Genomic DNA, 26,942 nt, shown 5'->3' with positions numbered 1-26,942 from the left:
GAGCAACTCGGCCCGTGAGCCACAATTACTGAGCCTGCGCGTCTGGAGCCTGTGCTCGGCAACGAGAGGCCGCGACAGTGAGAGGCCCGCGCACCGCGATGAAGAGTGGCCCCCGCTTGCCACAACTAGAGAAAGCCCTCGCACAGAAACGAAGACCCAACAAAGCCATACATACATACATACATAAAAAGAATGTAAGCAGACAAGAATAGCATTAAAAAAATAAAAAATAAAAAAAAAAATTAAAAAAAAAAAAGAAGGCATTCAATGACACTTCTACCTCCCCTATAGGGGGAGGCAGCAAGTTTACTGAGATGCATAATAGACTCCTCAAAGAACTCCTATTTAAGTTACAATGTGGCAAATGGAATTTTGTCACTATTGCCACAAGCACTGAGCAACCGAAACTCACACACCCTGGGGAGGCACACTCCCCACACCAATGGCACACGGGTCACTCAATCGCCTGCATTGACAATAATAGAGCAGACTTGTAAAGTTCATGCTTTTGACAACCGCCTCACCATGTGGTCCTCCCGCTCCTGGTCAATGCCAACTCATTTCCTAGGGGGCAACTCTCCTCTTCCCTAAAAGTCACGGTCATCACCAAAGTTTAAACTGATGTCATAGCATCAGAAGGCCAACTGTGGTATAAGGCCTGAAAGGAACGTTCTACATTTTTAAAGTGCTGAAACAAAACAACTATCAATCAGAATGCTGTATCTAACAAAAATATCCATCATTCTCAAATGAAGAAAAACTAAGAGAATCTGTAGTCAGCAGACCTGTTCTATAGAATTACTAAAGGAAGATCTTAAGATAAGGGAAACAATACCAGAAGGAAATCTGGAACAACCAGAATGAAGAATGAGTAACGGCAATGGCATATACCTGAATAAGTGATCAACATTTTATACAACGCACCACCCAACAACAGCAGAACAGGCATTCTTTCTAAAATACACACTGAATACTCACCAAGACAGACCACATCCCAAAAAGGTAGGACTTAAGTAGAGGGGACAAAAAGGAAGCAGTTAATGGAAAATGAAAATAAGCTTACATGTACTATACAAAGTATCTGGCCAAACAACAGGGCATTATCCTTTTTAATCCTTACAAACAATTATTCAAGGAGGCAGGTTTTTGTCTCCCATTCAAAGATGCGGAAGAAACTGTACCTCACAGTGTAACCCAGCCACAGAGCTCGGGCTAGACCACGGTGCTGGCTCTAACTGCTAGGCCCTGCTCACCGGTGGGGTCCACCTATAAGGCTGGGAGCAAACTCCAGCCCAAGGCTGGTTTACGTATGGTCCAAAAGCTAAGAAAAGATTTTACATTCTTAAATGATTGAAAAGTAATCAAAAGAAGAATAATATTTCGTGATGAAAACATTATAAACACTTCACATGTCGGTGTGCACTTAGTTGTGCGCAGGGCTGCTTTGGCACAACTGCAGGGTTCCATAATTACCAAACAGTTAGGGTCCCCAGAGCTTAAAATATTGACTACCTGGCCCTTTAGAGAAAGTCTGCAACCCCTGATGTGCACCTTGCTGTAAATTTTACAAATAAAAAAAAAGAACTCAAAATGCTCATTTAAATACCAGCCATATAATCTCTCATCCAGGGTGAAAACCTTTGACAATTCACCAGGAAGCAGACAAGAGGCATCACTAAGCACACCTCAAGTTTTATCCTCAGGAGCATAAATGAGAACATTCACAATAGCAAAGGCAGGAGGAAGTCACGAGGATGCAAAAACAACCAAGAAGAGCTCCACAACCAGCTCCAGGACAACACGCACAGTACCTCCAGTATTTGTCAGCTCTCCTTTTCATCAACGCAGGGCTCAAGGTTTACAGAGAGAAAACAAGCAGAACATAAACTGTTATGGAACACCCACACATCACAGATTACGGAAAGCTGGGGACAGGGGGTAGCGGGGTAGCTGACCTTCCTGAGGTTCCAGGGCAATACCCTGAAGGAGGCGAGCAGGTTCCAGGAGATGGAACCAGGACTGGATAACTTTAACACATTCCTGTCAGTTACGGCGAGGAGGTTTTTTACAACCACCCAGTGAGACCTGCACTCAAAGCACTGTCTCCAGGACCTACAGAAAGAGGAGTGCCAAGGCAGAAAGGCTTGGGGCCCAGGGGCCACAGCAAAATAGAGGTAGGAGGCACCTCTTCTGTGCAGCTCCCCACAGGTGGGTCAGGGCCACAGCTGGAGGGGCGCTCCTGGAACAGCCCAGGGCCACCATCAGGGAGACCTGCATTCTACTGTTCAACAAGGTTCAACTGTGTTTTGAAGGAAGCTTATTCACTAACATATGCTTCTCAAAAATCAGACTGTAGTAAAAAACTATGGGTATCAAAGTGTATTAGCAAGGATTCTCCACAGAAACAGAGCAGGAGTGTGCGGCGGAGGTGGGTGGAGTATGTGCATGTTGAGGGTGGTGAGGGAAACAGACTGATTCATTTTAAGGAATTGGCTTCCACAATTGTGGGGACTCAATGCCAAAATCTGCAGGGCAAGCCAGCAGGCTGAAGACCCAGGGAACAGCTGATGTTACAGTTTGAGTCCAAAGGCAATCTGGAGGCAGGATTCCTTCTTGCTGGAGGGAGGTCAGTCTTCTCTCTATTCAGGCTCTTCGACTGACTGGATGAGGCCCACCCCCATTACAAAGGGTAGTCTGCTTTACTCAAAGTCCATGGATTTATTTTTTTTTTAATAAATTCATTTATTTATTTATTTATTTTTGGCTGTGTTGGGTCTTCATTGCTGTGCGCAGGCTCTCTCCAGTTGCGGTGAGCGGGGGCTACTCTTCGTTGCGGTGTGCGGGCCTCTCATTGCAGTGGCTTCTCTTGTTGTGAAGCACGGGCTATAGGCACGTGGGCTTCAGTAGTTGTGGCGCATGGGCTCAGTAGTTGTGGCTCACGGGCTCTAGAGCGCAGGCTCAGTAGTTGTGGCACACAGGCTTAGTTGCTCCATGGCATGTGGGATCTTCCCAGACCAGGGCTCGAACCTGTGTCCCCTGCATTGGCAGGTGGATTCTTAACCACTGCGCCACCAGGGAAGCCCCAAAGTCCATGGATTTAAATGTGAATCTCATCCAAAAATCACCTTCACAGAACTATGTGGAATATTACTTGATCTAATAAATACCTGGGCACCACAGCTTAGCAAAGTTGATACATAAAATTAACCATTACACTAAAGGTCCCAATTAATCAAACATTAGCTAAAAAGAGATACAGTATATGTTTTTATATGACATTGAAATTTTTTTTCTATTTACAAAGAAGGACAAGTATAATTTTAAGAGATTTTAGGTGTGAAAACTTTCTAATGGAACACAAACACAGAAGTGGCCATTCAAATTTCCCTTGACTCAACTGTATTATAAAGATACAGTGCAATATTTATTATGTCTAACTCATTTGATTAGGGATGTAGTGCTGGTAACATGGCAACTTCACAAACAATTCAAAGATTTTTGGAGCAGATTAAGGAAAAAAGATGCCTATATTCATTTAACAGAAAAATTTAATTCTCACATGAAAAATAAAGTGATCCATCAAGTCGATAACAGGAATTTGGTTTTTTTTGGCCATGCCGCGTGGCTTATGGGATTTTAGTTTCCCAGCCAGGGATCGAACCCGGGGCCCCAGCAGTGAGAGCACCAAGTCCTAACCACTGGACTGCTAGGGAATTCCCAATAAATGGGATTTTAAAAGATGGAGAAATAAAATTAAGGAAGACTACTCAGCAGGCATGAATAGAGTTAAAAAGCTGAAAGCATCCACCTGAGTGACACATAAAAGGGCACTCATCTTCAGTGCCCCATCCTCCACTGGGGAATTGGTACAGTCCTAATCAGCCTGAAGCCATGACAAGACAACTCACTAACTCATGACACAAATTCTGATTGGATCCCTCCTGCATATATAGTACTCTGTCAGGTACTGGTGGTACCAGGGTGAAAATGACAGAGCCTGTCCTCACGGTTCAAGGCGGATACAGAGTTGTTACAGGCAGGGTGAGGGACATGAGAGTAAATGCAGGGGCCTTGGCTCCTCAACTCAGGGACCCTCCCCGGGAGCTTCTTGCATCACTCTGTTGTTTTCTTCATACCTGTTTTCTTCCCACTGCCACTCTGTCCATTTTTAATTGGTTTTCCCAGTTGGTATAGAAGCTCCAGGAAAGCAGGAGCCAAGCCTGGCTCATTCACCACCACATCCTAGCGCCAAAAACCACCCTCACCAACAGCCGGATGAGTCCGTGCATCAATGAGCAAATGAATGAATGACCCACATGTTGCACAACTCACTCCGTCTCCCCTGAGGAGCGTGCATCCCTGGGACTGCAGTGTGGAAAAGGATCTGGAAGCTCCGATCCACAGAACTGCCCACAATGACCCACGGCCAAAGCAGCCTGGCTGCAGTCTGGGCTGTGCTTCCTACCCACCCACTAGTCTCTCCTCGACTCAATGGAGCTGGGCCCAGGATTTCAAAAAAGGATAAAATAAAGTCAAGCCAGAGACTGAGGGTTAGACTCTAAATGCTGTACCGTTACACATTTTTTGTACATTTCTTCTAAATTCTGGTGTACCTCACATCCTAGAAGGCTTTAATTTCTATTGAAAATAAAGTGTGTATGTTTCATACATGCACTTATATGCCCATAAGTTACCTCTGGAAAGATACTAATAATAGTAATAATACCCCTGAGAAGGAAGGAAAAAAAAAAAAGGAGGTAACAGAAGAATAGGACTGGGAAGGAACTCACTCTTCGCTGAAAACTCTGTGTTAGCTTTTGAATGCTATAAGCTAGGCATGCAATATAAGTATTTTTTAATAAGATAAAAATGTTTAAAAGTTCTAACACTGAATTTAAAAATAAATATGTGATATAAAAGATTTGAATTCATTCCTGCTGCAACTCCTTTAATCAAAAACAGGAGTTCCAGTCTCTCAGGCAGGCATGTCCCTTCACAAGCTGATTTAACACAGGAACATGGGACACCCTTTATCCTAGGTACTGGCACCTCCTATGTGCCAGGCACTGTGCTCAGTGAAGGGGACTCGTGGGGACAAGACACTGACACTCCTGCCTGCACTTGAACAACCACCGTGAGAATCACAAACCCTTAAATAGCACAAACTGGGAGCCAGGCACTGCTCTGCACATGTCATAATCAACTCATTAATCAACTCAATAACCCTATGAAGTAGGTATTTCATCAATCCAGAGATGCACCTTTTGCAAATTTCAGCATGTCAAATTGATATGCATCAGATTGATGGGCAGCACATTCTCTCCTGGTGATAAAGAACACCACGTCTTACTCCTGAGGCATCTTAGCCTTGCTGAAATGCATTTCTTGCCACCCAGACAGTGCTCAGAGCATGTATCTCACCCAGAGCCTTAGGCTAGTAAGGAGAGCTCTCCCTCTGCTGGCCCCAGGGTCTGTGTGCCTCATCATCTCCCAAGCCAACTGCAAGACCAGACACCAAAATGCTGACCAGATTTGTCTGAGGTTGGATAAAACTGTGGTGGAACTTTGGATGATTAAAAATAATTCAGGTGCTCACTTTGGCAGCACATATACTAAAATGGTAACGATACAGCGAAGATTAGCATGGCCCCTGCGCAAGGATGACACACAAATTCATGAAGTGTTCTTATACATTTTGTGCCCTTCCCCACCATCTTGACACCCTCTGCTGATTAACACACACACACACAAAATTCAGACTCATTCAACAGAAAACCCTATGGAGCCAGCAGATTCTTGATATCAGTACCCTTCATTGTATTTGTATATTTTCTTACCTCTGCAAGGAATTATTAACTATGAAGTCTATTAAATCTAGTGGTACTCCTATTCTCCTATTTATTAAAGAATAATAAAAACTTACATAATCTAAAAAAAAGGAAATCAAGAATCCCCAGAAAAGAAAGAAACTTCTGATACTTCAAAGAGTGGCCAGCCTTTTGAGGGGGAAAAAAAACATCTCTCAGAAATGGACTATATATAAAATAGATAATAAGAACATACTGTAAAGCACAGGGAACTGTATTCAGTACTCTGTAATGACCTATATAGGAACAGAATCTAAAAAAGAGTGGATATATGTATATGTATAACTGACTCACTTTGCTGTACAGTAGAAACTAAGACAACATTGTAAACCAACTATACACCAATAAAAAAAAATTAATTAAAAAAAACTCTCAGAAATGGAACCCTTGTGCACTGTCGGTGGGAGTGTAAATTGGTACAGCCATTATGCAAAACAGTATGGAGGATCCTCAAAAAAATTAAAAATAGAACTACTATATGATCCAGGATTCCCACTCCTGGGTAAATATCCGAAGAAAATGAAATCACTATCTCAAAAAGATATGTGCATCCCCATATTCACTGCAGCATCATTCACAACAGCCAAGACACGTAAACAACCTAACTGCCCATCAACGGATGAATGGATAAAGAAAATGTGTACATACACACACACAAACACACACACACAGGCACTCTCACACAATGGAATATTATTCAGCCATTAAAAGAAGAAGAAAATCCTGCCATTTAGAACACCATGGTCGACTAGGACATTACACTAAGTGAAATTAAGTCAGACAGACTATATGATCCACTTACATGTAGAATCTAAAAAGGCTTCAACATAGAGAGTAGACTGGTGGTTGCCAGGAGCTGCGCAGGTCGGAGACATCAGTCAAAGAGTACAAACTTCCAGTTATAAGAAAAATAAGTTATGGGGACGTAATGTACAACATGGTGATTACAGTTAACTGCAGAGTCCTGTATACTTGAAAGCTGCTAAGAGAGTAACTGTAAATGTTCTCACCACACATCAAAAAAATGGTAATTATGTGAAGGGATGGACGTGTTAACTAACCTTATTGTGGTAATCATTTCATTTGCTATGTGTATCAAATCATCACACTATACATCTTAAACTTACACAATATGTTAATTACATCTCGATAACTATGGAAGGAAAAAACATCTCTCAGAAACTGCTAACTTAGAGGCACCTTTACATTTAGAATTTAAATTCACATACTCCAGGTGAACCCTTGGATAAATCAGACTGACTTGATAACTCTGGTTAAAAATGGCTCTATGTCCATTCCCCGATGTGCTAGCAGTGAGGCATATAACACAGCATACATGATTTCTAAGCCGTGGGTTTGTTTTCTCAAGGAGAGCCTAGTTAATCTGAATTTTCTAAACTGTCTACGTGAGTTTCACTCATCAGAAAGTTGACATGACTTCCACGTGTAAGACTGTGAAAATATAAGATTACAGACTCACTCGAATTGAATTATAAAATTCTGACAAACTTTTTTATATCAATAAAAATCACATTGTTCTGTAGTGTATTACCTTAAAAGCAACGTTCAAATCTTTCATTAACTTACACTGGCCCCAATATTAAATTGATTTAATCGATAGCTAATCTGTGAACCCCTGTACAAACGCTAAGAGAAAATAACTAGATCATCAGTCACCAAGCACAGGTTAACAAATAAGTGCACACATACCTTTGCCTCTTATTGTTACTGCAGGGCAGTATTCAAAACCACCTCTGCACCTCTTAATAAGCATATTCTTCTTGCTTATTAAACATGTAAAATGGGACCCTTATAATGTGGACTCCAGAGCTCTGCTAAAATGCTCTAACACCTACTTCCCATTTTTTTATCTGTGGTATAATAAAAATATATATTTGGTCTTTGCTCTAGGTTTCTGGCGCAGAGCTCCTAAAACCCTTGGAATTTACTGAGGATAGGAATGTCTTCTGATACTCATAACAAGCCCCTTTCCACTGTACCTGAGTTTATGCTAATGAGCTGACTCAGCGTGGGGCCTCTGGGTAGCTTCATGATGTGGGCTGGACACCAGAAGGGCCAAACAGTGATTAGAGGGTGAGAACTATCAGGCCCACCCCCTGACCTCTAGAGAGAGGTGGGCTGGAGATTAAATTGTAAAATCTCTTGAACAACAGAATTTGGGGAGATTCCAGGTTGGTGAACACATAGGTGTGCTGGGAGGGTGGAGGGCCCAGAGAAGGCATGGAAGCTCTGAGCTCCTTTCCCACACCTTGCCTTCTGCATCTCTTCCATTTGGCTGTTCCTGAGCTGTATTCTTTAAAATAAACCAACGAAGTGTTTTCCTGCATTCTGTGAGTTGTTCTAGTGAATTATGGAAACTGAGAGGGTCATGGTAACCTCTGAATTTGTAGTCAGCCAGGCAGAAGTGGGAGTAGTCTGGGAATCCCATCTGAGGCTGGCATCTGAAGTGGAGGTAGTCTTGCGGGACCGAGCCCTTAATTTGTGGGGCCTGAGCTAACTCCAGTAGTTAAGTGTCAGAACTGGATTGAATTATTAGCTATCCAGTTGGTGCTGGAGAATTACAGAAGTGGTGTGGAACCACTATCTGAATTAGAGGCTACTTAATTTAGATAAAAGTCATAATTAACATGGATGGTTGAGATTAAACCAGAAAGAATGGTGGCAGAGAAATGTAAATATATAAGCAAGATGATCAATGTTACTATCAAGGAATAAAGATGGAAGAAAGATAGGGACTTCCCCAGCAGTCCAGTGGTTAGGGCTCTGCGCTTCCACTGCAGGGGGTGCGGGTTCAATCCCTGGTGGGGGAACTAAGATCCCACATGCCGCACAGCACGGCGCAGCCAAAAAAAAATGAAGACAGTAATTTCTGTCTTAAAGGAAAATGTCCAATTATGCCAAAACGTGAAAGAAGACGGTAAGAGATAAGTGAGCAGATAAGTAAATTGCAGAAGATTTGAGGGAAAGGGAACTTTATCTGCCTAAGTTAAACAAAACCTGCAAAAATGTGTCAGAATTGACAAAGTTGATCAATAAACAAAAGTGTGAGCCCTTTACTACCAGGCTGGGCTTTCTCTCTGGGACTACAGCACAGCCATCCTCTCTCGAGCCCAGATCAGCTTCCTCTGAAAGCTGTTTGATGCCACCTTCCCAGGATCAGACTCTAAACTCTGAACTATAAAAATGTCAAGGTATTTTTACACCCAGATGTATCTGGCACTTCCTAGATGACCAGAATAACAAACAGCGGCTCGCACATCATGGAGTTCATGATGTAACACCCACATGCAGCAAGAAGGCTGGACATAAAAATAAGCAGAGATGGGATGCTGCTTCATGAGCTCACAGCTATCACTAGAGCTTCCCTGTGCTTCAAGGCCACAATATGGGAGAGCCAGTGTATCAAAAAGAGAAAATTAGCATTCCCTTGATTAACTTCATACAGGTAGGATGTTATTTAAACAAACACGCTGCAATTCCCAGGATAGTGGGAGGCTCTAGAAAGGCTTCCACGCCTCGCTGCCTTTGCTATGTTCTAACCCCCCAGATGGACAAGGACCAGATCCTCACAGAACAGCCAAGAAGCCCACCCTGCAAAAGATTTTACTCCTGTCCATTCTGATAATGTTGCTAAGTGTGATCAATCAACTGGAGCCTCAAGTTTTATCACCTGCTCCCTTCTAAAGCTAAAGGCCAGAAACTGGGTCTTCAACAAACAAAAGCAATAGCACCAACCCTGTAGGGAACAGACTCCAGCAGAAGCTGATACCACTGCTTTCAACAGACATCAGGCAGGCCCCCAGGAGTGGGTTAGGTTTTCCATAAAGGACTCAAGGTTCAAAGCGCTAAGAATTAACTATGAAGGACAGAGTATATTTATGAGGGAAATCTAACTGTGGTCATTTGCTTTTTTTTAATGTTCTATTTTCTAAGGAGCACATGAGGAAGCTCTTTTCCTCTTTCTGTCTCTGGAACTCCCAATGTAATGGACTGTAGCTGTACAAACAGACACAACATACTCTTTGACAAGCAAGCACCATCAGCAGGACTTGGAAACACATTAGAAAGGCAAATTCCCAGGCCCTATCCCAACTCCAAGTAATCGAAAGCTCTAAGGGTGGGCCAGGCATGGGTGTCTGACCAAGCCTCCAGGTGGTCCTGATGAACTGCAGAGTTTGAGAACCCTTAGGCTTTGAACCTTCAGTGTATAAGCGTGTGCCCCAGGAGCGTGTCCACGCACCAGCAGGCGTACCCTCCTGGACTCAGATGCAGCTGGGCGCTCAAAGAAGCCCACTTCTCTCCAGGCTGGCCCACCCACCCCCGCTGCTCCCTGTGACCCGGCACGCTGCTGCTCTTCTCAGTCCTCCACCTGGAGGCCTGGGCTCCTTTCTCCCCGGGGACCCCACACACCGCCGCCCTCGAGCCCAGGCCAGGTCTCCCTGACAACCACAGGGAACACTCCACCTCGGAACTCCTCCAGCCCTGGTTGTGGGTAACATCATGGGGTCTCCATCATCCTGTTACACACCTTGGTTATTCAGACGCCTTTTCTGCCCAAATAATCATGAATTATTTGGGGAGAAAGGTCACATGCAATGTTTTACACCCTCCACAGAGAAACTATAAAACTAGCAGGAAAGTTGTATTCTAAAAAAAAAAAAAAAATCAAAAACCCATCTCATGGAACACATAACTAAAGAGTACTGACTAGACAAAGGAAAAAAAAAAAAAACACCCCAAAACAATTAATGCACTTAAGTACAATATGAAGTCAGAAAAAGCCAAAAATAAGCTCCATAAAACTACAAAAAGTTGGTCCTGATGTCAATAAATTACATTTGTAATGTAATAGAAGCAGCAATGAAACTTTTTCAAGAGGCATGGCTAAGCAAAATACTGGCTACTGTATTTCTACTATCTACATAGACTGAGAAGGTTTACAATAAATGAAACAGCTCATGATACTTAAGTTCTTCACATAAAGGCCAGCCCTAGACAAAAATAAAAAAATAAGCTTAGCATATCTTTTAGTAGCCTCCTAACTTTCCTTTCTTTATATCCTATTCCCTCCTCTACTTTCCTCAAAATAATAAATACAAACAACCCTAAACAGGGTTGAAAGAAATGTTCACTTAAAAAAACGTATATGACTGTAATCTAGCCTGTCTTTTGTAGGGCAGGCCCCCAAAGGAAACACAAAAGCTTACTACGTAGGAGGAAGCATTCTTTCCTCATCAGTAGGACCACAAAGTTCTAAATGTGATTGCAAAAGAAAGGAAAGTTTATCTCAAGGGAAGCGCAAATTATTAGAAGCCACAATTTCCCAGAAATTAACCATGCAGAAATCCAGCTTGATAACAGTAAGAACTCATCCTAGAATGGGTGGGTGCAGAAGAAAGTGATCAATCCCTGCGGAACACAGAGCAAAGAAAACTGTGTGTTTGAGGAACTTCTACTCTAATCTGTATTTTCCTCACAATCAACTATAATACAACCACATATAATGTACACAGTCTTAAAAATGAAATTTGTCATGTATAAGCCTGAGAAAAAAAAGTATTTTCTAATAATAAAAAGCACATATCATGCCACATTAAAAATACGAACTTTTACTGAATGTCAAAAAAACTATTCAGTTGGGACCTACATAAAGAACAATTACACTTTGCTTTCTAACCACATGATTTTTAAAAGAACAAAGAACAAAAAATATTCATCAAATGTAATGAAAAAGAAATACACTTTGAACTTTTCCATGTAATTAGCCTCTCTCAGAGTATCTTTTAGAACTAATGTTTCACAAAATACATTTTGGGGAATGAGTTTTAATGCATTAACAAATACTGGAGAGCTGAGACGAAGAGGCACAAAAACTTTAAAAATATACAGAATGGAAAACCATAATTCAAAAAGACACATGCACCCCAATGTTCACTGCAGCACTATTTACAATAGCCAGGTCATGGAAGCAACCTAAATGACCATCGACAGACGAATGGATAAAGAAGATGTAGTACATATATACAATGGAATATTACTCAGCCATAAAAAGGGACGAAACTGGGTCATTTGTAGAGACGTGGATGGATCTAGAGACTGTCATACAGGGTGAAGTAGATCAGAAAGAGAAAAACAAATATCGTATATTAATGCATATGTGTGGAACCTAGAAAAATGGTATAGGTGAACCAGTTTGCAGGGCAGAAATAGAGACCCAGGTGTACAGAACAAGTGTATGGACACCAAGGGGGGAAAGTGGCGGGGGTGTGGTGGTGGTGTGATGAATTGGGAGATTGGGATTGACATGTATATATTGATGTGTATAAAATAGATAAGTAATAAGAACCTGCTGTATAAAAAAATAAATAAAATAAAATTCAAAAAAAATATATATATACAGAATGAACTACTAAAACTACTAAAACATTACGGAGTGAAAGAAGCACAAAACAGCACAGATGACTACATGATTCTATTTACATGAAAGTCTAGAACACGCAAAACTAATCCACTGTAGAGAAAGATCAGACCAGTAGTTGCCTCTGAGCAGAGAGGGCAGGGGTGAGCTGGGAAGGGGCACGAGAGAACCTTCAAAGTGAGAGTAACATTGAGGGGTTTAAGCTACACCGATAACATCTGTCAAAACTTATGGAATAGTAAACTTAGAACATGTATTTTATCATGCATAAGTTTTACCTTAAAGACAAAAAGTTACACTGAACTGGACCCTGTTAATACCGTGCATGAAGTGCCCAAGGGCGCCAGGTGAGGTGCACCAATGGACAGAGGAGGGACTGGTAGGGCCTGGGGGCTGGGTGCGCGGCTGCTCACTGTGTAGACCTGCAGGCTTTTCAGGTTTGGGGTGGGTCCACGCATTCATTTCTTTTTAAAGCCTAAACAGTGATTCTGATTCACAGCCAAAGTCAAGAACAACTGAGTGACAGAATTTCATTGCGTTTTCATAACTACAGGCCTAACAAGAGTGTTCACTGATATTTCCCTGCATAGACAAGAAGATACAATAGAAGGGGAGCCAAGTCCAGGCCACAGGCCAAAGGCTTCCAAAAAGTGTTTTATACACTCCCACTCGAGAGTCACACAGGAAAAATTTCAGGAATACTGATTATTTCCACTCGACCTTATAATAACCACAATTTATAGTAAGCCAAAGCAATATATTTTAAAACTTAACGAAGAAACATTAAGTGGAGTTCCTATAAGCTACAAATGAGACATCAGAGGAAGGACACCACAGCAAGGTGGTTTTGCCATGAAAAGGCCTTCAATTCGCATAGAACAGTGAAATCCAGGAAGCTCCTAATATTAACTATCATTTAGACATCTCCAAAGTGAAAACAAAACTTCAGTTATACTCAAGCACACTTCTGTTCCTATAGCACATTCCAAAATTTCTATAAAATGCAATTTATAAAGGTCTAAACACAATGAAAAATACTAGTTAAAGTCTCTTACCTTTTCTAGAAGGAAGCTCTCCATTCTGTGTTAATTCTGTCCCAGTATATACAATTTCTCCATCTTTAACCATTTCATTCCACAGACCACAGAGCCCATCTCGTGTGAACGCAAGCTGGCAATGATAAATAAAATAAACTTACAGAGTAATCGTACTCACAATGCAATTCTTAAAGAATAATATGAAAAAAAAAACTCATTCGTTCAACATTTAATGAAAATTGTCCCAAGAAATACATTTAAGTGAAAAAGGTACTGTGCATAATAGCTTATATACTATGCTACGTTTTGCCTAAGATACAAGAAAAAAGACATGCGGGCAGGTGCTCTGGAAAGATAAACCAGACACAAATAACATGATCACTTATGGGGAGATAGGAAGGGGAACGTGGGTAAAAAGCAGCAGAGGTGAATGAAGGCAAGATTTTGAGTATACCTTACATTTACTTGTAAAACATATAAATGATTTTGATTTTCAAAAAATACAATTAAATCATAAAAAGCAAAGGCTATAACTGGTAACAAGCAAATTAACCTGTTTATCAAAAAGAAAAGTACACTTGACCCTTGAACAACTCAGGGGTTAATCCAAATATAACTTTTATAGTCAGCCCTCCATATCCACGGTTCCTCCACATCCACAGACTCAACCAACCATAATATCCAAGTACGAGTGGACCCACGTAGTTCAAACCTGCGTTGTTCAGGGTCAACTGTATTTCAAGAGCCTTTTCAACTATACATCTTTAGTTGGATATACTTCAAGGGAAAAAAAACCTTAAACTTTACTAATTGGTCTTATTCACAACTATAATATTGGCATTAAAATTTTTCAACTATTTCATGTATATATATTGTAGGATAAAGCAATGTTAATATAATAAAATGTTTATGATAAAGTATGTTAATGTTACTAGAAACTAAGATTTTAAGTATAAAAGATAAAATCAAGGAAGTTTTTAAGAACAATCTGAATTGGAAATCTCAGCATGAATTTATATTTGAATGTATCTGCTTGCACTGTCTTTGGAAAAGACCTAAAATCAATGGCACTCTGAGAGCAGTGAGTACACCCAGCACCCAGATACTGGTTTCCAAGCACCACTTCCCACTAAATGAAACCTGGGCTCTAGGGAAAAAAAGGCTGAGTCAAGGACCGGGGCAGAAAGGTGAGCCCGGAATATCTTAAGTTTGCACCAAAAAAGCTGCTCAAAGCCTGATGAGGACTCCCTCACTGGCCAAATTTAGAATAATTTTGAACATCAAAATACATAACGACTATATTGGACTGAAAAAGTTTTAAATAAAAACACGAGTCCATAGTGATATTCAAAGACAAAACAAAAACGCTCACATAAGTGCTCTTGGTTGTCAGTGTTTGGAAGTCAGAAAAGGTTTCCCAGAGAAAGCAGTCACTGAAGGGTGGGGGCATGGTGAACACCCAAAGAAGGCATCCATTCTGAAAACGGCAGGTACAACAGAAACCCTCTTCTCAGACATACAAGACACTTTACACTAAAACAGACACCTCTGTTTGCCCATCTTTTAATGGGAGGTCAGGGCCTTTTCTTTGTTCACAAGTCCACCAGCTTGTCCCTTGTCATCAATCCAACATTCGCCACTCTCATGAAGCATCCACTACTTCCAGACTCAAGTTCTTTAAAGGGAGCAAGAACTGAAGGGCACTTTGTGAGCAATCTTAGTGCACAATTCCTTTAGACTTGCAAGGCTTTTCCTGCAATCCTTTACAGTTCTCTTACCTAACCTGTACAAGTCATTTTTTTAGCATCTCACTTTTATCCAAACAATGTGTAGGAGGCAAATCTAAGATGCCCTCAAGATCCTTGCCCCCCCGGGGCACACACACCCTGTGTAATCCTCTCTCTGAGTGTGGGCAGGACCTGTGAATACAGGACGGGACTTTCCACCTGTGACTAGGTTTTGTTTCCTTCTGTGGCAAAAGTGAAGGAATTTCTCATATATAATTAAGGTCTCACATCGGTTGATTTCTAGTTAACCAAAAGCATGATTATCCTAGGGTAAAAGCCCTTAAGAGGATGGGGCCATCCTGAAGAGACACTCTCCCAGCCACTGCCATGAGCTGCCAATGGAGGGGGCGTCTCCTAGGAGCCCACAGCTCAGCCCCACCCAACACCCAACAAACTGAATTCTGCCGACAAGGACCCCAGTGAGACTCCAGATGAGAAAGCAGACTGGTCAGCACCCTGACTGCAGCCTGTGAATCCCGAAGCAGAAGACCCAGCTAAGCCATGGCCAGACACCTGACCCACACAGAAAGGGGGAGAGAGTAAACGGAGTTGTTTTAAGCTGCTGAATTTCTGGTCAGTGACTTGTTACATAGCAACAGAAAACCAATTTGGCATCTAACTTAGTTTTCACAGAAGCAACAACTTTCTCTCAGCACTCATATTTTATCTGTCCACATCACTAACAAGATAACTGCCATAAACATACTTGAGACCAAAACATGACTGTGGGCAAAAGTATTAACTGGTAGAGGGAGAAGTAAATCGTTTCTAAAAAGTGAGCCACAAACGTTCAGGGCCCCTGAGGTTTTAATGCGGGAATGGAAAGGCCTGGCTCATCTGCTGGTCTGCGTAAGAGGAGGGCAGCTAAGAGCTGCCGCTGGCCTCAGTCCTGGCCCGCATGGCCACACAGGCAAACAGTGGCCAGAATAGATAGCCCCACGCGTGCTGTGCTCCAGCAGTTACAGGCCACCTCTAGGGGCCAGGGAATAAATGATCACACCTCCAGCCATAACTCAGTGTCAGGGCACTGGAGAGGACAGAGGAAGAAACCAGAAACAGAGGAAATAACTTAGGAGGCCTCTGCTAAGAGCTCCCCAAAACAGGATGAGAGCCTAAGCCAAGACATGGAAGAGAAGAAGTATGTAAGACATTTCAGATCAAACGGGACAGAGCAGATGTGAAAAGTGAAAAACCAGGTAGGGAACAGACTCAGGATGAGAGGGAATTAGCTCAGTTTTAACCACTGAGATTTGCACCAACTACTGAACACAAACATGGAGATACTCTCCCCATGCACGCGCACACACATACACACATACACACACAGACACATTACATACATACTGCAAATACAAATTCAGATCTTAGCAGAGTGTTCAGGGCTAAAGGTTCAAATCTGGGAGTCAACAGCATGGGCTGTAGACCTGCAGAAGATGCTAATGCCGAAGGAGGGAGGGTGGACCAGCCCCGACTGCCCACTAGGATTACCCCAGGGTGGCTGGGGATGAAACATTAAAGAATAAGCCAAGGAAGAAGCCCAGTTTACATGGAAACAAGAACTATCACTACCGCCCATTCTTTCATCACTAGGGTCATGTTGGGAAGGATGAGAGTAGGGCAGCTGTGTGGAAGGTAGACACTGGGTGTCTGGAGGGGTACTCGCTGTAGAAGCCTCTTAGGAACTGTGAACTCGAGTAACCACCAAACTACAATGGTTCAGGCATCTGAAAGGATTCAAGGAAGGAGGAACACCACTAAGGCAACAAAGCAAGCTTCCATGGAGCAGGGCTTGAAAGAGCTAGACTGCAGAAGGCAGAGATGAAGCCCCTGGGAGAGCATTCCAAGGCACTGGGAGGGAAGCACAGGATCCCAAGGAGAAAGAGGCCGGGAAAACTGGGAAATAATCATGGCACTGAAAGAATAACCTGCACAAGCAGTAAAAGTCACCTCAATTTGTCAGTTTAAGAGTATTTGTACAACAGTCTATAAATAGCTTGTCTTTATTAGTAGGTAATTTACATAAACGTTCCCAATGGGTGACAATATAGATCTTAAATTTTAACTTTTTTCACGTAGAATCCAGACACCTCTGATTAGCGTTATTCAGTCTTAGGACCCTTTTCCAATGCGCTCTTACATTCTTACCTCACACCTCTAAAATGACATAGCAGGTAAAGGCATTTTCATCCTGAAAAGAAGCCAGCAAGGGTGGGTAGTAATAGGCCCAGTTCCGAGGGTCAGTAACTAAAACTTAGAAGTTCAATTACCTGACCAAGATCACACAACACCGAGGCTGTCAAGAGTTTTTGGGAACAGGCCTAACTCTCAAGCTTGTTCTCTTCTCACCAACACCACAACATGCACCAACATGTGCAGTAAGGAGGCCTGGGGGAGCCATCACAGGTGCTACCAATACTTGAAAACCAAATAGAATTGGGCAAGCCGACCCTTAAGCTATCTATTAAAATCACTACTTCAGAACTGTATAATCCGAATATAATACAATTAATAATATAAAATAATCCGAACACAATATAATCCGAAACAGAATATGCCAAATGAAATAAATGGCATTTTGATTAACTTATAGTTAGAAAATGTTTATTTTTTCTATTTTTAAAATATGCCTGAAATGGGATCTGTTCAAATATCTGCAGATGACTAAAGTAAAGATATCTGGCTTTTTTTCTTAGCCTTGCAGAAAAATACTTTCTAAACACCTACTGAACACAGGACAATTCCAAAAAATTTTAAGAACAGGTTTCTAGAACAACTGGAAAGGTCAGAAAGAAACATAAAGTACACCTGTTTGAAGACATCCAGGCAGCAAGGAGAGGAGGACAGCCCAGGGAGCCAAAGGCGGCTTCCCTAGAGGCACCTGCCAATTCTGCGAGCAGGGCTGAGACCAAGCACAGCTCAGTGGAGCTGCTGAAAGGCCGGAGCCATGGTCCTCACAGGGAAGAGGCCTGTGAGGAAGAGGTAACCATGCCATGCTTTGAGTAGAACTCCGAAGGGCCACGCACACAGAAGTACGGGTGAGGTGCAAGCAGACTGGCAGGAGCCCAGGTTTGAACCATCACAGTTCCCTACTGCTCTGAAGTAACCTGAGGTCACTAGTGCTACTAGTTTGACAGATCCTCTCTGGAAGGAGGAAAGCATTACCCAATGCCCCCAAATGATCACAACAACTTTTCATGTACAATACCTAGAACTCAAACAAAAATAAAAATGGGTAAGATAAGACCACATGACTGAAAAATGAAAAAAATGGAAGACAGCATAAACAAATCAAGAGTGGATCCAGAAAACAGACATACAGATACAGACTGCCCTAAAAAGGAACGCCCGAGTAACAGATTAAAGTGCTGACACTTTCCCTGGTAGATGCCAGCCCAGGGCAGTGAGGGGAAGGGCAGAGGGAGAGGCAAGACAAGGAAGCATAGGAAGCAAATGATGCAGCAAGTTACTACAGGGGTCAGCAAATTAAGGCCCAGCCCAGGGGCCAAACCTGGCCCACGACCTGATCTCATATGGCCCTCAAGCTAAGAGTGGCTTTTACATTTTTCAATGATCGAAAAATAACCAAGAGAAGGAAAATAATGCATGACACATGAAAATTATGACATTCAAACTTCAGTATCCATAAAGTTTCTGGAGCCTACCAACATGCACTTGTTTTTATGTACTGTCTGTAGCTGCTTTTGCATGACAAAAGCACAGGTGAGCAGCTGTTACAGAGGACACATGGCCCACAGAAATATTTACGATCTGGCCCTTTACAGGAAAAGTTTGCAGACTCCCGTTTTACTGCACCAGTCCCCACTCCATGGTGTGCGGCAGGCACACTTCCCAGGCATGTGGGGCTCTTCGCCAAGGTCTGCAAGAAGAAACCACAGACCTGTCCAAGGAGGGAAAAAAAGGGGGTGGGGGGTGGGAATTAAAATACCCAGTTCCCGTATCTCTCTTTACCAAGCGGTGAATGTTCACCCCTTGGAAAGTGAGCTCCTGCTCTCCCCCACCTTCCAGACGATGTCACCGGCAACTCCATGGTAGGCAGCTGAGAAGCCCTAACCTACGCCCTGCTGTGTGACACTACATCTAAGACGAGGAGGAGAAGGGCGGCCCACAGGCACGCTGGGGTATCAACCCAGAGGGAAAGGGAGACGCAGTCGAGGAATCTAAAGAGGCTGCGCAAGGTTTAATGTGTTCAGGCAACTGAAAGACCACATTAACAACTTCAGCAGAGAACTGGAAACTATAGAAGAGTACCTAATGTGGCAGTTAAGCAAACTGCCAAAACACTTCACACTAAACGTTTAAAATAGGTGCATTTTACTAAATATAATTATACCTCAATAGAATGCATTCAAACAAAAATGTGGAAATTCTAAAACCAAAAAAAAAAACAGTATCTAAAATTAAGAAGTCAATAAATGAGATTAAAAGCAGATTGGAAAGGCCTGTGCTTCCACCTGTGAAGAATTAACTTCTTTAGGAATTACCTGTCTGGTAGAAAACCAAACAGAATATATCAAACAGCTGTTTTCCAACACTGGACAACAGACAGCCCAGAACTGTGAGCCCTGAGAAGGGCAACAAATGAAATAAGGGCTACAACTTCCCAAACTTAATGCCTGGAAGCAGCTTCCAGGCTGCAACACAGGAAAGGGGAACCCAAATAGAGCCCAGAGGTCTTGCTGAATGGAGGAGACAGACCAGCTATAAGTAGGTCAAAATGACAAGAATACAGGAGAGGAAGTTGGCTGCAGAGAGACTGATCTCTGGAGATGGGCAGAGGGGACCCCTTGAGACTTTGGCTGAGAACTGATCTGGGTATGGGTTGAGAACACTCCCAAGGCTGGGGAAAGAAGCACTAAAAAGGAGTAGGCAGAACCCCCATGATTCACAGTCTGGGAAATCTTGTGTTTCCACCAACCAGAACAGAAAGACCTCCCAACACACCAAGCATTAGAGTCCTGAGAAGGACATTGCCTTAATAAGGCAGATAAATTAGCCCAAGATTAAAGGCTGTGCTAAATCAGCCCAAACAAACCTTAGGATCAATCTTTGAAAGGCCACATTGATCCCAAGTAACTTACATGCATGCCAGACAAAACTAATGTTCTGTAAAAGAATAAAATAAAATCTAACACAGAATAACATAATATTTATTTATAATGTCCAACATTCAATAAAAAATTACCAGGCATGCAGACATGCCCCATAACCAGCACATGGGTAAATCAAAAGAAATGATAGATTCAGTCAATCGAAATAAATGCAGAAATGACAGACATGATGGAATTAGCAGACAAGAATGTTAAAAGCTCTATTATAGATATGTTCCATGTACTCACAGTGAGGAAAATATGAACATCATGACAAGTGAAATGGAAGATACAAAAAGGACTGGAATGGAACCTCTAAAGATGAAAAATACAAGATCTAAAGTGAAAACTTCAATGCATAGGATTACTAAATTAGACACTGCAGAACAGTTCTACTATAATCTAACACGTCTAAGCATACAGCTCTTACATGCTATGCTCTCTCCCTTTTAAAACTCACTCTGGGTTCTACCCATAACTATAGGTTTAATGCCCACCACCAGTCTTCATGTCAATGTACAGTCATTCAGTCATCTAAAGATCTTTCTCTACTCAATTCCTCAGGAAGGGCTCATGGAAACAATATTTCCTGAGTTCCTGCTCATTGATAAACTTGTGTCCTTTTTACCTGAAAAGTCAGTTTTGCTAGAACATAAAATCCTTGGCTCACATTTTCTTTTCTTGGGTGCCATGAATATGTTACTCAGCTTTCTTCTGCATAAGGCCTTGTTGTCAAGTCTAACGATAAACTCATTTTCTTTCCTTTATAACTATTATTAGTCTTTTCCAAGAACCAAAGCTAAAAGTTAGTTCTTTAAAAAAGACTAACAAAATATATAAACCCCTGACAAGACAGGTCCAAAGTACAGAAAAGATACAAACAACCAAACTCATGAATAAAAAATTGAGCAATACTACCTATTCACAGACACAAAAGTAATCACAAGAAGTCATTATGAAAATCAATTAAGTTACCTGTAGGTACAACATCCTTTTATTTCTACGTATCATCTGTCAACTGGAAAACCTGAGATTTGAATTTACCAGGATGTTCATGTTTACATTTTTTAATCTACTAATATTTCTAAGCGTAGTGACAATATATACATTTAATAACTTTAAGTTGAAAAGCTAACTTTCATGCTGAATCATTTTAAATTGATGACTAGAAGAAAAGAAAAATTCAATCTGAGTTGCATTATTGATATACTCAACAACTTTGATGGGCCTCAAAGGCATTATACTGAGTGAACAAAGCCAGTTTCAAAAGGTCACATACCATACGACATTCTCAAAATGACAAAATTATAGAGATGGAGAACAGATTAGTGATTGCCAGGGGTCAAAAATGGTAGAGGAAGTTGAGTGTGACTATAGAGGGACAGCAGGAGGGAGATCTTTGTGGTGATGGAACACTTCTGGATCTTAATTGTGGTGGTGGTTACATGAATAAACACATATGATAAAATGGCATAGAACTATGCACACATTGTACCAATGTCAATTTGCTGGTTTTAATATTATACTATAGTTACCTAAGATTGTACCACTGGGGGAGTCTGGAAGAAGAGTATACCATGACCTCTCTACTTTCTTTGCAACTTCCTGTGGGTCTATTATTATTTCAAAATAAAAAGTTTTAAAAATTGCTTCATACATATCTAATTTCATGTTCCAATTCAAAGAACCCAAAAATAGAAACTGTAGGAGATTGATCTGAGTACAGCTTATTCAAAAAAGAACAGGATAACGCCATTCGTGGACCCATGCTCAAAGACACACCCTTAACCTTACATCAAGACTAGCAAGGGACTTCCCCGGTGGTCCAGTGGTTAAGACTCTGCGCTTCCACTGCGGGCGGCACGGGTTCGATCTCCAGTCAAGGAACTAAGATTCCACATGCCATACGGCACAGCCAAAAAGAAAAAAAAAAAAAGACTAGGAAATAAATATGCATATATATTTTAAGAATAAAAAGTTTTTAAGGTATTATGGTTCTTTTGCTTAATTGACTTTTTGGTTCACCAAAAAAACTACCAATCACATCAGACAGAAGGACTTTTACTGTAAATATAAACATGGTAATGGTAGTGATTATGTAGCTAACACTTCTTAGCTCTGTATTTGTTGCCTCCTCAAGGGAGTTGTGAAGGAAGATGGCGACTCAAGGAACTCCACACAACAACCAGAAAAGAGTACTGAAGAAGTAAAGAGTACCAGAAAAGAGTACTGAAGAAGTAAAAAGCATTATATATGTAAAAACCAGATTGTCTGCCTGCCATATAATGGGTACTCCATTAGAGGCAGCTGGTTACAAAGTCCGAGGCCTGAGGGATCTAAATATCTCTGATCAAGAAAGTCTAGGATTAGTGTCTATATTCTCTATAATAGACACATATTAAAACTTTTCACAATCTCCAAAAATTTTTCCTTTCTAAAGTCATTGAAAACTTCACAGGCATTTCAAATAAAAATAGCCACAGAAAAATAGATTAGCTAACTCTTACAGCTAAGAAACATGTTTCTACCCCACATATTATGCATTACCCAGGTGTCAATCCTGCTCCCAATACAAAAGCCTACTTAAGGAAGGGGACCCTTCCCACTCCAGGTGGGAGAGACATCCCCAACAAGATAAGTGTAAAACCTGTCAGCATAAGGCCGGCATCCACAATATGTGTCTTCAGGAAAGATTCCAAAGAGTAAACCATGTCTAAGTTATTCCTTAGGGTAAAACAACAACATTCATTCATTCCTCACATTTAATAAGCAATGCTGGAGAAATTGTATAAAACCAAGGTCACCAATCACTTTTTTCACACTATTTTCATTTATCTCACAGCTTCAATACCCATACTACATTTTTCCTCTATCCAAAACCTAGGTCTCTTCACTTATTCCTAGGACCTAGGTCTCTTCACTTATTCCTAGGAGTTTGGAAGACTTCTGAATAGTACTCAAATGTCTAAGAAGGGCCAAGCACTGTATATTACTCTAAATAAACCAAAGGTAAAATGGTAATCGCTCTAAGGCATAAGCGGTGTTTCTTTTTATGTATATCTGCCTGACTCACTGTAGGCACTCAACTCAGCATTAAACCGGTTTTAGATCAAGATGCTAAAACTCATATTTAGCAATTATTCAATTATAATTACTAAGGGAAAAAAAACTTCATTAGGTAAAGTTCTTTACTTCAAAAAGTTTTGTAAATATATAAACACTAATACAAAAACAATTCTTGGGACTTCCCTGGTGGTCCAGTGGGTAAGACTCTGCGCTCCCAATGCAGGGGGCCAGGGTTCGATCCCTGGTCAGGGAACTAGATCCCACATGCATGCCACAACTAAGAAGTCCACATGTCTGAACTACAGATCCCGAGTGCGGCAACTAAGACCCAGCGCAGCCAAAATAAATAAAATAAATAAATTTTCTTTTCAATTTTTTTTAAATAAATAAAAAATAAAAACAATTCTTAAAATCAGTTTGCCTGAATCTCAAGATTTTGTAAATAAGAAATTATTCATCTCTCACTTCCCCCACCCCTGCTTAAAAAAAAAAAAAAAAAAAAAAGGTCAAAGGAAGGGCTTCCCTGGTGGCGCAGTGGTTGAGAATCTGCCTGCCAATGCAGGGGACACGGGTTCGAGCCCTGGTCTGGGAAGATCCCACATGCCGCGGAGCAACTAGGCCCGTGAGCCACAACTACTGAGCCTACGCATCTGGAGCCTGTGCTCCGCAACAAGAGAGGCCGCGATAGCGAAGAGGCCCGCGCACCGCGATGAAGAGTGGCCCCCACTTGCTGCAACTAGAGGAAGCCCTCGCACAGAAACGAAGACCCAACACAGACAAAACTAAATATAAAATAAATAAATAAAAGAGCCTTCCCTAAAAAAATTTTTTTTTAAAAGTCAAAGGAAAACAGAAAGTAACTGCTAAATAAAAGGTAATGTTTAAATTTTTTTTAAAAAAGTCACTACTATGCCAATTCTTAACCCAATTCTTCTTGTTTTTCTTATCTAACATTACACCATTAATAACAATCCCATCACCCACAACATAGTTCTTAACACTTGGCTCTGAAACCAACTAGGACTCAACACTTAAAAAAAAAAATTTAAGAAGGGCAATAAGGCTTCACTTCAAGTATCTAAGATCAACTGCTTACAGAATACATGACTTGCGTCATGCAGTATGTAAGACTGTATTTAAACAAGGTTAAGATTACTTGAGAAATACTTAAAATGGTTAACCTCAGGGAAGAGGTAAAAAACACATATACACTACAAAATATTTCAGCCATTTCTTTCTGAGGGCAACAGGGAGTTACAAACACAGTTTTTCCATTTGCAAACAAAACTAACTTGGGATAAAGAAAAGACTACAGAAACATCATCGTTATTTATTTGGCAATTTCTGAACAAGCATGCAATTACCTTAAAACAAAATATTAGAGAGTCTAAGGCTAACATTTTGTTTCCACATGTTCTTGACGTGAAAATCCAAGTACTCCTCTTAACAAGACCAGTGAGAATACAAAACAAGCAGCTCAACTGAACCCTTGTCGCTCCAGAAACACAAACACAGAATCCCATAAAAATAAGTGAGTTTCTGCAGGACATAATAAATGACTGTATGTCACTTCTCCCCCACATAATTAACTGAACATCTCAAAAAGTATCACTAAACAGTCACCAAGATACGGCTAAGAATGATACAGACCTCTTAAAAAATAGTAACAAAAAGTTTTTGCATAACTATCTCATTTCTTGCACTTATAACTGTAATTAAAATGTAGCCACACACACTATAAAAAGAGCAATAAAAATTGACACAATAAAAGGTACATTTAAAGTTATAGAAAACAAACCTGCTTCTCTCATATGGCAAGATCTGATCTGCATGCCCTTACATACCCTAAAGAAAGGGTTCACCAGAAATTTAACTATGTAGGCAGGAAAACACCAGGAAAAAGGAACGTCAAAACCCCACCTGTATATCTGTTTTCAACCATTTGGAGTCAAGTCGAGCCTGAGCAGCCAAACAGAAAGAATCAGAAGGCATCTTTCCCCCGATTTCCTCCCAGTCGTCAAACCTGCAAGTAAAACAGAAACGCTGAAGACCTAAACCTTTTCAGAATTTTACAAAGACCCTACCGCAAGGTTTAATGCGGCAAAAAGAGAGAACAGGAAGGAGGGAGAGGAGAAGCTCTGGGGGAGGGGAGTGAGAGGAGGAGAGAGGGAAAGAGAAAGATGGGGCGAGAAAGGAAAAAGCCTACTTCCAGTCCAAGTAAGATTCACACACGGGATTCGCCCGGGTCTGTACCACGTCGGCGAGACCTTGAGAATGGACGGTTACAAGACCAAATCACAATGTCATCCCCTTCCCTTAAATCCAAAAGGTAAACACACAGACTGCAAGAAGCCCACATCTCAACGACAAATGACACCAGCACGCATCCTCCGCTTTACCTCAGGCCAGAACTGGTGCGTGAAATAAATTAATCAAAATTCACGTCTGCAGAAAAATCCAAAACAATAATCACTTGGAAATGAAAAGACAGCCCGAGACGCGCGCCGCGGGCGGTCCGCGCAGGCCCCGGTCCGGCGGCTGCGCCAACGCCCGCCGTGCCCCGGTTTGGCCCGGCCCCGGCCCGCACCGCCCCAGCGGCCGGCCGCCCTCGCCGCCCCCCGAGGACGAAGACCGGACGGCAGAGGCCAGGCTGCCTGGCTCTGGCGCGTGCGGACACAGCCCCAAAGGCCACGGGCTCCGCCGGCACTCCCAATCCCGGGGCCTGCAATCCCGGCGCCTCCGGAGGCCGGAGGGGCGGGCCGACGCGGGGCTACGGCCCCCGCTGCCCAGCCAATCGCATCGAGGCGTCTCCGCAGGCCCAGCCAATGGGGAAGAGGAGCATCCCCGCCCCTTCTGCCGACTCTCCAAGTTTCCTTCAATCCGGCTCCTCTTCCTCCTTGAGCTCACCCCCTTGCGGTCAAGGCCAACCGAAGACGCCGAGAGGCGGGATTTCCGCCGCACGCACGCACGCACACGCTCCTGACCCGGACTTCTCCCCGCGCTCTCAGAAAGCCAGCCGGTGCGGAGACAGCGTGGTGCTGCAGGGTGGTTCGGCTTGGGCGGGGGCTAGGGCTGAAGGTGAGGCGGGATGGGGTCTGCAAGAGCCTCTTCCTGCCTGTCCCACTGAATGCAACTAAAACCTTGCGCAGAATACATGGAGCAGCTGGTAGCAGGGGGATCAGAGAAGGAAATGAGAGCTTTTAGTTCCACTGGACCAGTAGCCAGAAAACAATGCTTAAGAAATTTAAAACAAAGTCATACAAAGTATGTTCTCTGATCATAATAGAATTAACTACAAATCATTAAGAGATACAGGACAATCTCCAAACACTTGCTAGTTAAACAATACATTTCTAGATAGTCCATGGGTCAAAGAAGAAATCTCAAAGGAAAAGAACTATTTTGAATTGAACAAAATTAAAATGCAACATCAAAATTTGTGGGACTCAACTAAAATACTGATTAAAGTGAAATTTATAACACTAACTGCTTATCTTAGAAAATGAGAAAGACCCCAAATCAACAATCTAAGCTTACATGTTTTTTGTTTTTTTTGTTTTTTTTTTTTTAAGTTTTACTTGATTTTACTTATTTATTTATTTATTTTTGGCTGTGTTGGGTCTTCGGTTCGTGCGAGG

General features: G+C 41.9%; 1 protein-coding gene and 1 non-coding gene across 2 annotated transcripts in view; one reads left to right on the top strand and one right to left on the bottom strand.

The window, feature by feature from the left end:
• The window catches only part of HERC2 (HECT and RLD domain containing E3 ubiquitin protein ligase 2), a 214,767-nt gene extending 188,712 nt beyond the window's left edge, over positions 1–26,055 (bottom strand). The window contains exons 1-3 of the mRNA XM_057551376.1: positions 25,704–26,055; positions 25,225–25,327; positions 13,362–13,476 (exon numbers count right to left, since the gene is read on the bottom strand). Of these exons, the coding sequence (XP_057407359.1) occupies positions 13,362–13,476; positions 25,225–25,296 (187 nt within the window). The 5' untranslated portion in view covers positions 25,297–25,327; positions 25,704–26,055. The remainder of the gene's footprint in view (positions 1–13,361; positions 13,477–25,224; positions 25,328–25,703) is intronic.
• Positions 5,589–5,695, top strand: LOC114238023 (U6 spliceosomal RNA). Its single transcript, XR_003623462.2, has one exon. It is a non-coding gene; the product is annotated as a U6 spliceosomal RNA (small nuclear RNA).
• Positions 26,056–26,942: the final 887 nt, after the last annotated feature.

The sequence above is a fragment of the Balaenoptera acutorostrata genome, chromosome 8 (genome assembly GCF_949987535.1).
Source record: "Balaenoptera acutorostrata chromosome 8, mBalAcu1.1, whole genome shotgun sequence".
Taxonomy (NCBI): domain Eukaryota; kingdom Metazoa; phylum Chordata; class Mammalia; order Artiodactyla; family Balaenopteridae; genus Balaenoptera; species Balaenoptera acutorostrata.
The sequence above is the reverse complement of the archived record's forward strand: the minus strand, read 5'-3'. Positions and strand labels throughout refer to the sequence as shown.